The sequence below is a fragment of the Xenopus laevis genome, chromosome 6L, assembly GCF_017654675.1.
Source record: "Xenopus laevis strain J_2021 chromosome 6L, Xenopus_laevis_v10.1, whole genome shotgun sequence".
In the NCBI taxonomy this organism is placed as follows: Eukaryota; Metazoa; Chordata; class Amphibia; order Anura; family Pipidae; genus Xenopus; species Xenopus laevis.
This window is the reverse complement of record NC_054381.1, coordinates 232,461-245,428: the sequence shown is the minus strand read 5'-3', so window position 1 is coordinate 245,428 and position 12,968 is coordinate 232,461. Positions and strand designations below refer to the sequence as shown.

Below are 12,968 nucleotides of genomic sequence, written 5' to 3'. Positions count from 1 at the left end.
AGGAGATGCGGCTAGGCCGGAGAGCTTACACCCCAATGAGTGATATTCAGGCACTGTACATAGTGCAGCCTGGGTAGTCAGAGCCACACCATTCAGAAGCCATAGCTGTACCCACTACTCATTCAGTGTTTGCTCCATGCCTCTTACCCAGAATTCCTCTTGTTATCCAGACATGTGACTGTGAGATGAATCCCTCCAATGAGTGTGAGTATGAGCAAGTGTGTGATTGGCTTACACACAGTTTTCCCTCAGCTGTTTGCTAACAACTCCCTAAAGCCCTCAAAAGCCCCATCTAGAGGAGCAGCAACACAGCCTTTATCCTTTACCCCCAGTTCTTGTTAATTCTTGTCTGTCTCGCACTGATTTATTTTGGGGATCCCTACAGAACTGCCATGTTCTGGGTACAAAGGGCCCCCATTCTGCCAAGTGCACTGCTCTATAAGTCTATGACAAGGGGCGTTATAACGTGATTGGCTGCCCCCCTAACCCTAATATACAATATATAAAGAATATATATCCATACAGCCAGGTTTCTGGCTTCCCTTCTGCAGCCAGACAAGAAACGTACAATTTAAAAACAAAAGAAAAAATCCAAAATAAAGGGAAAGCAAACCCTTAGGATTTTTCCTTTGCTCAGTTCCTCCAGCAAATCACCAAATCACAGTAACATATAGATTAGAGCCACAGGCCATGGAAAAAACAAACACCTGTTGCAACATTGGTTACACTCAGTACAAACACCAGGCTGTTGCAACACTATTCTGTGTGTCCAGAACCATAGAAAGTCTATGCACAGATTTCCCAGTGAATCTGAATTGCTGCAGTGACTTTACAAGGCGCTATAGAAGCATATCCAAGCACTCGGCCCACCCGGGACTCCCAGTCATTTTGCCAAGGCCTCTACAGAAGCTGCTGTCAGCGAGATGGATCAGGGGTGACACCACTTGTGAGTAGAACACACGAGGGAGGGAGTTAAGGGTAAAACCCATCATCTCACAATGCAAAGGTCCCCCCTACAATCTGTGTCCCAGCTTACAGAAAAAGGAAGGGGTCTGGAATTGGTACTGATTCAATCAGGAATTCAGTAAGTTCTGAGTCCCACTAGAGAGGGGGAAATCAAGAGTTTTATTCTTGTAGGAATCCGCCCAAAGACTTTCTATGGTTCCAGACACACACGCTGGTGTTTGTACTGAGTGCTACAATATTGCGCTAGGTTTTCTTATTCTAGTGCCCATTGTGAGACTGCAGCCAAGCAGAGGGGCCCTCGGGGCATTACTCAGATCTGGCCCTGACAAATACAAGCTGGTGAGCCAATCACATGCATGCCCTCTAACACTGTAATATCTCCTTGAGCATAGGAACCGCCCCACAGGGCAGAAAGAAGCACAGCCGCAGCACATTTCTCATTTTACAAACTTTAAAAGAAATACAACCAAAATGCTAAAGATAATGGGACATGGGGATCCAGTAAGGAGAGAGAAGCATGCAGTCGCCACTAGCAGCCACTCGTCTGTCTCTAGGAGGCCAATGTCTGCGTATAAATAGATTGGGGGGGAGGTTCCGGCTAGCTGGGCCATGAGTGGGCCACAATTGACCTGTAATGTTGGGTCACTACTAGGGGCAAAGTATGTGGCCTCCCCGTGTCTCCATTAGCAGCAAGAAGTCCATAAGCAGTCAGTGAGTTGCTTCCAGGCTGGATGGAGAGTTGGAGGAGGCTTCCTACTCACTATCTTTGGCAATAACACTGGGCAAAGGTTTCACATCATGGCGCGCAATGCCAGGTGACTGTCGGGCGTGTGGGTGCGCTGGTGGATGAGAAGGTGGGAGCTCTGTCGGAAGCTTTTCCCGCATTCGGCGCATGTATAGGGCCTCTCGCCCGTGTGTACCCTCTGGTGCGTCACAAGGGATGAGTTGCGGCTGAAACACTTGCCGCATTCGTTGCACACAAAGGGTTTCTCTCCGGTGTGGATTCGCTGGTGGATGACCAGGTAAGAACTCTGGCTAAAGCTCTTGCCGCATTCCTTGCAGGTGTAGCGCTTCTCCCCTCGGTGCACACGGTGGTGCCGGTTGTAGTCGGAGCTGTGGATGAAGCCTTTGCCGCACTCCATGCAGATGTAGGGTTTCTCCCCGGTGTGAGTTCTCTGGTGGGTGACCAGGGTGGAGTTGCAGCTGAAGCTCTTGCCGCAGCGGAGGCAAGTGTAGGGTTTCTCTCCGGTGTGGATCCGCTGGTGCGTGACCAGCTGGGAGCTGCGTCGGAAGCATTTGCCACAGTCATTGCAGCTGAAGGGTTTCTCCCCGGTGTGGGTTCTCTTGTGTCGCAGGTAGGCCGACTTGTAGCGGCTGGTTTTGCCGCACTCCACACAAATGTACTTTTTCTCCTTGCCGTCGGGCTCCTGCAATATCTTTATGGCTTTAAAGGCCTTTAACCTTTGCTCGGCCGAGTGTGAGCGGCCTTGGGGGGAGGCCAGAGCCCCCTCATCATGGTCAAAGTGAATGTCGTGGTGCACAAAGGCAAACGAGCTCTCCCCCATATGGAAGTCTGGCTCCTCGGGGGGCTCCTGCTTGGACGACTCCCGCTCGCTGGCCAGACTCTGCAGGTGGGCGATGATGTTGGTGAGTTTGCGGGAGCCGCTCATTGACGGCCTTATTGGGGCACCGCTCGTTGGGCTGTCCTTCTTGTCTGACCCCAGCAGGCTCTCCTCACTCTCCTCCCCCTCCCCGGGGGGCGACTCCTCGTCCTGACAGTCCAACAGAACCCCCGCGTGATGTAAATAGGTGGGACCGTCCTCTTCATCGTTATTCCCATTCATTGCACCATAGAAACCTGTCGGGGAACGCCAATCAAATCAGTAGGAAGCAACTACAATCAGTGCCGGAGGGGGGGTCAGGTAAGGGGCAATTGGGGCAGATGTGGAAAGTCGAAAAGGTGATGGAAAGAAGATTGGGGTGGGGCGGAACAGTATGGCAGAAAAGCAGCAGCTAAGGGCGTATAAAGAAATGGGGGCACCTACATGACAAATAATATAACCCCTGCTGCTCATATGGTACCTACCTGAGTGACCCTCTTCTTCATCTGATCCTGGGGGCCACATGTACCCCTGCTCCCCGGTCTCACTCATTGTGTCACGCTCTGAACCTGCAAGTACACAACAGTCACACCCCATAAGGATAGGCCCCTCCCACTGCAGGGTGATGATACAGACACACAGACAGAAGGGAAGTACAGGATAGGCCCCTCTCACTGTAGGGCCACAAAAGAGAACACCCACAGCAACCAATTAGCACTGATTATCCCGAGTAAGAGAAGTGTCTGATTGGCTGTTGAGGGTTGAACCCCAGATGGGTGCACCAGCGCTAGCAAATCAACATGCAGACCAGAATCACCTGATGAAATCCTGATGAGCCAATCACAATCAGGCAAATGGGTCACTCCAACAAACTCTGGGGGAAAACAAACACAAACGGAAGGAGAAACCATTATTTTCCAATGACAAACTTTGCTGATCCAGAACTGATATTATGATTTACTAACCCCATTTCCTCCTGGGCCCCGCCCACAAACCAGTCCAATCAGTGCCCTCCCTCCTGCCACTCACAGGGGTAAATAATATTCAGGGTGGTGTAGTCCTCAGGGTTTTAAGATAGAATCCCAGGTGTGTCGAATGTGTCGGGAAAGGGTAAATAAGATGCCCAGGGCATGTGTCCAGTCTCAGGGGTAAAAGTAGAACTCCCGAGGGATTGTCAGTCTCACAGGGGTTAAATAATCCCAGGGATGTGTCAGTGTCACAGGGGTAAAGTAAACTCCAGGATGTGTCAGTCTCCACAGGGGTAAATAGAATCCGCAAGGATGTGTCAGTGTCACAGGGGCTAAAATAATATCAGGGATGTGTCCAGTGCTCACATGGGGTAAAGATAAATCCCAGGAATGTGTCAGTCTCAGGGGTAAATAAATCCCAGGGATGTTGTCAGTCCTCACAGGGGTATAATAAATGCCAGGGGATGTTGGTCAAGTCTAGGGGTAAAATAAATCCCAGGGAATGTGTCAGTCTCTTACAGGGGTAAAGTAAATCCCAGGGATGTGGATCATGTACGACAAGGGGTAGTAAATCCAAGGGATGTGTAGTGTCACTCAGGGGTAAATAAATCCGCAGGGATGTGTCAATCTCACAGGGGTAAATAAATCCAGGGCATGTGTCAGTACAGGTTGGTAAATAATCCCAGGGTTTGGTGTCAGTGCTCCAGGGGTAAATCAATCCCATAGGGATGTGTGCAGTCTCGGCCAAGCAGGTTGTAAATAATCCTAAGGGATGTGTTCATCTCCCGAGGAGGTACATAAATCCAGGGAATGTGTCAGTAGTCACAGGAGGGTAATAAGATCCAGGGAGTGTGTCAGTGTCAGGGAGTAACATAAATCCCAGGGATTGTTCAGTTCCTCAGGGGTAATAAATCCCAGGGTAATTGTCAGGTGTCGACAGGGGTAAATAAATCCGCCCAGGGATGTGTCAGTGTCACAAGGGGTAACATAAATCCCAGGGATATGTGTCAGTCTCACAGGGGTAAATAAATCCAGGGATGTGTCAGTGTCACAGGGATAAATAATCCCAGGGAATGTGTCAGTGCTCACAGGGGTAAATATCGGAGGGATGTTGTCAGTCTCGAGGGGTAAATAATCCAGGGAATGTGTCAGTCTCACAGGGGTAAAAATAATCCAGGATGTTGGTCAGTCGTCGGAGGGGTACATAAATCCCAGGGAATGGGTGTCAGTCTCCAGGGGGTAAATAATATCCCCAGGGAATGTGTGCAGTGTCAACAGGGGTAAATAAATCTCCAGGGATGTGTCATGTCCCAGGGTAATATAAATCCCAGGGATGTGTCAATCTCTCAGGGGTAAATAAATCCGCAGGGATGTGTCAGTCAGCAAGGGTAAATGAAATCCCAGGGTCTTGTGATACAGTCTCGACAAGGGGTAAATAGAATCCCAGGGATGTGTCAGTCTCACATGGGGTTAAATAAAATCGCCAGGATGTGGGTCAGTCTCAGGGGAAATATATGAATGCCAGGGATGTCGGATCGGTGTACACAGGGTAAAATAATATCCGAGGGAATGTGTCAGGTGTCAGTGGGTATATAATGTCCAGGGATGTGATGCAGTCTCAGGGGTAAAATAAATCCCTAGGGAGTCGTGTTGCGTGTCAACAGGGTAAATAAATCCCAGGGATGTTGTTCAGTCCTCACAGGGGGTAAATAAATCCCATGGGTTGTGTCAAGTCTCCACAGGGGTGAAATAAATCCAGGGAATGGTTAGGTCTTCGTAGGGGTAAAATAAATCCCAGGGATGTGTCAGTGCTCAGGGGTACGATAAATCCCAAGAGATGTGGTCAGTCGCTGCGACAGGGGTAAGATGAAATCCCGAGGATGGGGTGTGCATGGTGTCACTAGTTGGTAAATAAATCCCCAGGGAATGTGTTGCAGGTCTACACAGGGGTAAATCGAATATCCCAGGGTGGTGAGTCAGTGGTCACAGGGGGTAATTGACAATGCCCAGGGATGTGTCAGTCTCACAGGGGTAAATAAATCCCAGGGATGTGTCAGTGCTCAGTCACAGGCGGTATAATCAGGGAGTAGTGTCAGTAGTGAGCAGGGGTATAAGTCCCGGATGTGTGTCTCCACGAGGGGTAAATATCCATGGGATGTGCGTTCGCTCACGGGGTATAATAAATCATCAGGGATGGGTGTCAGTGTCATCCGTGTGGGTAGGGTAAGTAGGTAGATCCACAGGGATGTGTCAGTCTCGGACGAGGGGTAATATAATCACCAGGGATGGTGTTCAGTGGTCACATGGGGTAATGAAAGACCCAGGGATTGGTGTGCAGTGTACAGGGGTAAATAAATTCGAGGGATGGTGTCAGTGCTCACAGGGGTAAAGATAATCTCCATGGGATTGTGTCAGGTCTCAGGGGTTAATAATCCCAGGGATGTGTGTCAGTCCCTCGACAGCTGGGTAAAATAAATGCCCAGGGATGTGTCAGTCTCACAGGGGTAAAATAACATCCGAGGGAGTGTGTCAGTCTCAAGGGGTAAATAAATCCAGGATGGTGTCAGTCTCAGGGGTTTAAATATCCCAGGAAGTGGATGTGACAGATGTCACGAACAGGAGGGTTGAAATATATAATCCCAGGGGATGGTTGTCAGGTCTCCACAAGGGTTAATTAATTCCCAGGGGATGTTTTGTCAGGTCTCGACAGGGGTAATTATCATCCACAGGCCCCCCCGACCATTGTGTGCATGTCCTCAGAATTAGTACAGGGGTGAAGAGTAGAGTACCAGGGGATGGGGCGTTTCGTCCTCACAGGGGTAAATAAAAAATCCCCCGAGGGATGTGTGCAGTGCCTCGATCACAGGGGTAATCAATATTCCCAGGGGAATGGTGTCAGTCTCAGGGGTTATAAATCCCAGGGATGTGTTCAGTTCGACAGGGGTAAATAAATCCAGGGATGTGTCAGTCTCACAGGGGTAAATTAAATCCAGGGATGTGTCAGTCTCAGCAGGGGTAACTGAAATCCCAGGGATGTGTCAAGTCGTCAGGGGTAAATAAAGTCCCAGGGATGTGTGCAGTCTTCAGCAGGGGTAAAATAGAAGTTCCCGCAGGGATGTTGTCAGTCTCAGGGGTAAATAAATCCTAGGGATGTGTCAGTCTCACAGGGGTAAATTAAATCCAGGGATGGTTTTGTGCAATCTCACAGGGGTAAATAAATCCAGGGGATGTGTTCAGTGTCACAGGGCATAAATAATCGCCAGGGGATGTGTCAGTCTGCTAGCGGGTAAATAAATCCCAGGGATGTGTCAGTCTCACAGGGTCAAATAATCCGCGGATGTGTAAGTCTCAGGGGTAAGTAAATCCAGGGTGATGTGTAGTCTACAGGGTAAATTAAGTCCTGCAGGGATGTGTCAGTGTCACAGTGGGTACAATAAATCTCAGGGATGGTGTCAGTCTCACGGGTAAATAAATCTCAGGGATGTGTCAGTCTCACAGGGGTAAATTAAATCCAGGGATGTGTGCAGTGTCACCAGTGGATATAAATCCGCAGGGATTGTGTTCCCAGTCCTAACAAGGGGTAAATAAATCCAGGGTATGATGTCAGTGTCTAGGGAGTAAATAATCAGCAGGGATGTTGTCATAGTCTCAGCAGGGGTAATAAATCCCGGGATGTTGTCAGTCCTCACAGGGGGTAATAATCCGAGGGAATGTGTCAGTCTCAGAGCGGGGTAAAATAATCCCAGGGATGTGTAGTCTCGACAGGGGTAAATAAAGGTTCCGGGATGCGCAGTGCCGTCAGTCTCACAGGGTTTAATAAACGTCCCAGGGACTGTGTCAGTGTGACAGGGGTAAATAATCGCCAGGGATGTGTCAGTTCTCACAGGGGTAAGGGATAAATCCAGGATGGTGGTCAGTGTCACAGGGGGTATATAAAATCGCCGCTAGGGATGTGGTCAGGTCCGTCGAACAGGGGTAGAAGTGAAATCCAGGGAATTGTGTGTTCAGGGGTAAAATAAATCCCAGGGATGTGTCAGTTACAGTGGGTAAATGAATCGCGAGGAATCGTGTGCGTCTCATGCAGGGGTAAATAAGAACTCCAGGGATGTGTCAGTCTCACAGGGGTAAATAATCCCAGGGATGTGTCAGTCTCAGGGGTAACATAAATCCCAGGGATGTGTCAGTCTCAGCAGGGGTAATATAAATCCAGGGATGTGTGCAGTCTCAGTGGGTAATAAGATCCCAGGGATGTGTTCAGTCTCACGGGGTTAAAATAAATCCAAGGGATGTGTCATCTCGAGCTGGCAGGGTAAATAATCCCAGGGATGTGTCAGTGTCAAGGGATAAAATAAATCCCAGGGATGTGTCAGTCTCAGGGGTAAATAAATCCCAGGGATGGTGTCAGTCTCACAGGGTAATAAGATCCCAGGGATGTGTCAGGTCTCAGTGGGTAAATAAATTCGCCAGGGATGTGTCCAGTCTCAGGGGTAAATAAATCCAGGGATGTGTCAGTGTCGAATGCTGGGTGTAAATAAATCTCAGGGATGTGTCAGTCTGCGACAGGGGTAATAATCTCAGGGATCTGGTCAGTCTCACACGTTAGTGGGTAATAAGATCCCAGGGATGTGTCAGTCTCAGGGGTAGAATAAATCCGCACGGGATGTGTCAGTCTCAGGGGTAAATAGAATTACAAGGGATGTGTCAGTCCTCCACGCGGGTAAATAAATCCCCAGGGACTGTGTGCCGTGTGTGCACTGATGGGGTCAAATTAGCTAATCTAGGGATGTGTAGTCTCACAGGGGTAAGATAAATCTCAGGGCATGTGTCAGTCGCTCACGAGGGGTAAAGTAAATCCCATGGGATGTGGTCAGTGTCAAGGGAATAGCAATAAATCCCAGCGGATGTGTCCAGTCCTACAGGGGTAAATAAATCCAGGGTGTGGTCAGTCTCATCAGGGTTTAATACAAATCCCAGGGATGTGTCAGTGTCAGCAGGGGTAATAAATCCAGGGATGTGTCAGTTCTCACAGGGGTAATAAATCCGCAGGGATGTGTCAGTGTCACAGGGGTAAATAATCCCGGGATAGTTGTTCAGTGTCTCAGGGGGTCATAAATCCAGTGGATGTGGTCAGTCTCACAGGGGTAAATAAATTTCCCAGGGATGTGTCAGTCTGCACAGAGGGTAAATAAATCCCAGGGATGTGTTCAGTCTCACGGGGTAAATAAGTCGGCAGGGATGTGTCATGTCACAGGGGGTAAATCAAATCCCAGGATGTTGTCAGTCTTCACACAGGGGATAAAAATCAGCGGATGTGTCTAGGTCTCACAGGGGTAAATAATCGCCAGGGGATGTGTCAGTGCCTTGACAGGGGTAAATAAATCCCTGGGATGTGTATGTTGTCACATGGGGTAAATAAAGTCCGGGAATGTGTCGGTGCTCACAGGGGTAAATAAATTCCTACGTGGATTGTGGTCAGTCTCCACGGGGTAAAGAAATCGCAGGGATTGTGTCAGTCTCAGGGGTAATATCCAGGGATGTGTCAGTGTCACAGGGGTAAATAAATCCGCAGGGATGCTGTCAGTGGTCCACAGGGGTAAATAAATCCCAGGATGTGTCAGTCTACAGGGGTTAATATACAATCCCAGGGATGTGTAGTGTCAACAGGGGTAAATAAATCCCAGGATGTGTCAGGGTGCTCACGAGGTAAATATCCAGGGATGTGTGCCAGTGTCAGCAGGGGTAAATAAGATCCCAGGATGTGTCAGTGTCACAGGGGTTATAAATCCCAGGGATGTGTCAGTGTCACAGGGGTAAAATAAATCGCCAGGGATGTGTCAGTCTCACAGGGGTAAATAAATCCAGGGATGTGTCAGTGTCACATGGGTAAATAAATCACCAGGGATTGTGTCAGTCTCAGCAGGGGTCAAATAAATCCAGGAATGTGTCAGTCTCAGGGGTAAATAATCGCAGCCAGGGGATTGTCGTCTCACAGGGGTATACATAAATCCAGGGATGTTGTGCAGTTCTCAGGGGTACTTAATAATCCAGGGAATGTGTGGTCAGTCCTGCACAGGGTGTACAAGTAATCCCAGGATGTGTCAGATGTCACAGTGGTAAATAAATCCAGGGATTGTCAGTGGTCAAAGGGGTAATAGCAATCCCAGGGAATGTGTCAATCTCCGAGGGGTAAATAAATCCCAGGGATGTGTCGTCCACAGGGGTAATATTAAATCCCAGGGCTTGTGTGCAGTCTCACATGGGGTAAATAAATCCCAGGGATGTCGTCAGTCTCACCAGGGTTTATAAAATCCAGGGATGTGTCAGTCTCACAGGGGTAAATAATCCGGCAGGGATGTGTCAGTCTCAGGGGCTAAATAAAGTCCCAGGGATGTGTCAGGTGTCACACGAGGGTAATGTAAATCGCCAGGGATGTGTAGTCTCAAGGGGTTTAAATAATCCAGGGATGTGTCAGTGTACAGGGGTAAGTAGATAGTCCGCAGGGGATGTGTCAGTCTCAGCAGGGGGTAAATACATCCCAGGGATGTGTGCAGTGTCACAGGGGTAATAAATCGAGGGGAGTGGTGGTCAGTTGGTCCGACAGGGGTAAATAATCCGAGGGGATGTGGTCAATCTCAGCACAGGGGTTACATAAATCAGGTGTGTCAGTCTCACAGGGGTAAATTTAAGTCCCAGGGATGTGTCAGTGGTCACAGGGGTAAATAAATTCCCAGGGATGTGTCAGCTCTCAGGGGTAAATAAATGCCAGGGATGTGTCAGTCTCACAGGGGTAAATAATCCAGGGATGTGTGCAGTCTGCAACAGGGGTAAATAATCCAGGGTATGTGTCAGTGGGTCACAGGGGTAAATAAATCCGCGCAGGGGATGTGTCAGTCTCACAGGGGAAAATTAAATCCCAGGGATGTGTAGTGGTCAACAGGGGTAAATAAATCTCAGGGATGTGTCAGTCTCACAGGGGTAACTAAATCCAGGATGTGGTGCAGTCTCACAGGGTAAATAAAAATTCCCCGGGATGGTGTCAGTGTCACAGGGGTAAATAAATCAGGGATGTGTTCAGTGCTGCGACAGGGGTAAATAAATCCGCAGGGAATGTGTCAGTGTCACAGGGGTGGGTTAATCCCAGTGGATGTGTCGTCTCGACGAGGGGTAAATAAATCGGCAGGGATGTGTCGTGCCTCACAGCGGGTAATAAATGCCCAGGGTATGTGTCATGTCCTCAAGGGGTAAATAATCCAGGGATGTGTTCAGTGTCAGCAGGGGTAAATAAATCCCGGTGGAATTGTGTCAGTGTCACAGGGGGATAGAATAAATCGCCAGGGATTGTGTCAGTTCACAGGGGTATAAATAATCCATGGGTGTGTCATGTTCTAGGGGTAAATAAGTCCAGGGAATGTGTAGTACTCGAAGTTGGGTAAATTAAATCCCAGGATGTGTAGTCTTCACAGGGGTCAATAAATCCCAGGGATGTGTCAGTGTCACGGGGTGTAAATAAATGCCAGGGATTGTGTAGGTCTACAGGGGTAAATAAAATCCAGGGATTAGGTGTCAGTCCTCTAGGGGTAAATAAATCCAGGGATGTGTCTAGTCCTCAAGGGGTAATAAATCCAGGGATGTGTCAGTCTGCACGGGTCAATAAAATCCCAGGGTAATGTGTCAGTCTCACAGGGGTAATAAAATCGGATGTGTCAGTGTCACATGGGGTAATAAATCCCAGGATGTGTCAGATTGGTCCACAGGGGTTCAATTAAATCCGGCAGGGATGGTGTCACGTCTCAACAGGGGTTAATGAAATCCCAGGGATGTGTCATGTCGACGAGGGGTAATACATCCCAGGGATGTGTCAGTCTACAGGGGTAATAATTCCGCAGGGATGTGTTCAGATTCCTCACAGGGGTAAAGTAAGATCGCAAGGGGTGTGGTCAGTCTCACAGTGGGTGAATATAAATCAGGGATGTGTCAGTGCACAGGGGTAAAATAAATCCAGGGATGTGTTCGAGTCTCACAGGGGTAATAAATCCCAGGGATGTGTAGGTCCTCACAACAGGGGTAAATAGAATCCGCAGGGATGTGTCAGTCTCGAGGGGTAAATAAATCCCAGGGATGTGTGCAGTCTCACGAGGGGTAATAAATTCCGCAGGATGTGTCAAGTCTCACAGGGTAATAAAGATCTAGGGATAGTGTCAAGTGTCACAGGGGTAAAAAATTCAGGGATTGTGTCAGTCCTCACAGGGGTAGAATAAATCCCAGGGAGGCTGTCAGTCTCAGGGGGTAAAATAAATCCCAGGGATGTGTAGTCTCACAGGGGATAATAATATCGCGCAAGGGATGTGTAGTCTACAGGGGTAGAATAGAATCCAGGATTGGTGGTCAGTCCCCCCTACAGGGGTAAATAAATCCCAGGGAGTGTGTCAGTTGTTCACAGGGGTAATAAATCCAGGGATGTGTCAGTGTCTACAGGGGTAATACTAAATCCCAGGATGGTGTCAGATGCTGCATAGCAGGGGTAAATAAATCCAGGGATGTGTCAGTGTCACAGGGGTAACAGGGGTAAATAAATCCCAGGGATGTGTCAGTCTTCACAGGGGAAAAAATCCCAGGGATGTGTCAGTGTCACAGGGGTAAATAAATCCCAGGGATGTGTCAGTGTCACAGGGGTAAATAAATCCCAGGGATGTGTCAGTCTCACAGGGGTAAATAAATCCCAGGGATGTGTCAGTCTCAGGGGTAAATAAATCCCAGGGATGTGTCAGTGTCACAGGGGTAAATAAATCCCAGGGATGTGTCAGTCTCACAGGGGTAAATAAATCCCAGGGATGTGTCAGTCTCAGGGGTAAATAAATCCCAGGGATGTGTCAGTCTCACAGGGGTAAATAAATCCCAGGGATGTGTCAGTCTCACAGGGGTAAATAAATCCCAGGGATGTGTCAGTCTCAGGGGTAAATAAGGGGTAAATAAATGGCAGTGTGACAGTGTAAAGTGACAGTTGCCCCTCAGTGGGAGTCAGGGGCAGAAGAGGCAGAAGAGACAGACACACAGGGGGAGGGAACAGGACAGCCACTGAATTACCCACAATACACAATAAAACGTAGTCATTGGATCTCACCTGAGTGTTACCTTGATGGGATTTGCACAGGGAGTCTCCATTCACCGGAAGTATATTCGTCAACCACTCCCCTTCCGACCCCATAATTGTCCCAGATCCGAAGCTAAACGACGAGTGTGAGTCTGAGAAGGGAAAGGGACCCACGGGCTTTCGGGAATTGTAGTTTTGTCCTTGCAGTCCGCCTTATTGTTCCAATGACCCCTCGAGCTCTCAAACTACATTTCCCTCCCCTCTCTGAGATTAGCGTTTCCTACAAGCACCGTCCATGCCGCATGTCTCTAGGGAGTTGTAGTTCAAAGTTGCTCAAAACGC

The 12,968-nt window shown here is 48.8% G+C and overlaps 1 protein-coding gene across 3 annotated transcripts; it reads right to left on the bottom strand.

Moving 5' to 3' along the window:
* Window positions 1-1,412: 1,412 nt before the first annotated feature.
* On the bottom strand, window positions 1,413-12,878 carry LOC108704645 (oocyte zinc finger protein XlCOF6.1-like). 3 transcript variants are annotated; one of them, XM_018241297.2, is made up of 4 exons: window positions 12,668-12,878; window positions 3,385-3,441; window positions 3,053-3,136; window positions 1,413-2,824 (listed from the first exon to the last, which is right to left on the bottom strand). In XM_018241297.2, the coding sequence occupies exons 1-4, from the start codon at window positions 12,738-12,740 to the stop codon at window positions 1,758-1,760; spliced, it is 1,281 nt and encodes a 426-aa protein (XP_018096786.1). In that variant the 5' UTR covers window positions 12,741-12,878; the 3' UTR covers window positions 1,413-1,757. The 3 variants fall into 3 exon arrangements, with proteins under 3 accessions (XP_018096786.1, XP_018096787.1, XP_018096788.1); XM_018241298.2 differs by having other exon boundaries at window positions 12,657-12,795; XM_018241299.2 differs by lacking the exon at window positions 3,385-3,441 and having other exon boundaries at window positions 12,657-12,792.
* Between the last annotated feature and the right edge of the window lie 90 nt (window positions 12,879-12,968).

What these genes read in the sequence shown, in the direction of transcription:
- LOC108704645 (XM_018241297.2), bottom strand. Translation starts at nt 12,740, where the DNA reads ATGGGGTCGGAAGGGGAGTGGTTGACGAATATACTTCCGGTGAATGGA. An exon ending in CCTGTGCAAATCCCATCAAG is followed by an intron (nt 3,442 to 12,667) that starts GTAACACTCAGG and finishes GTTTTCCCCCAG; the next exon opens with AGTTTGTTGGAGTGACCCAT. An exon ending in GCTCATCAGGATTTCATCAG is followed by an intron (nt 3,137 to 3,384) that starts GTGATTCTGGTC and finishes GTGTACTTGCAG; the next exon opens with GTTCAGAGCGTGACACAATG.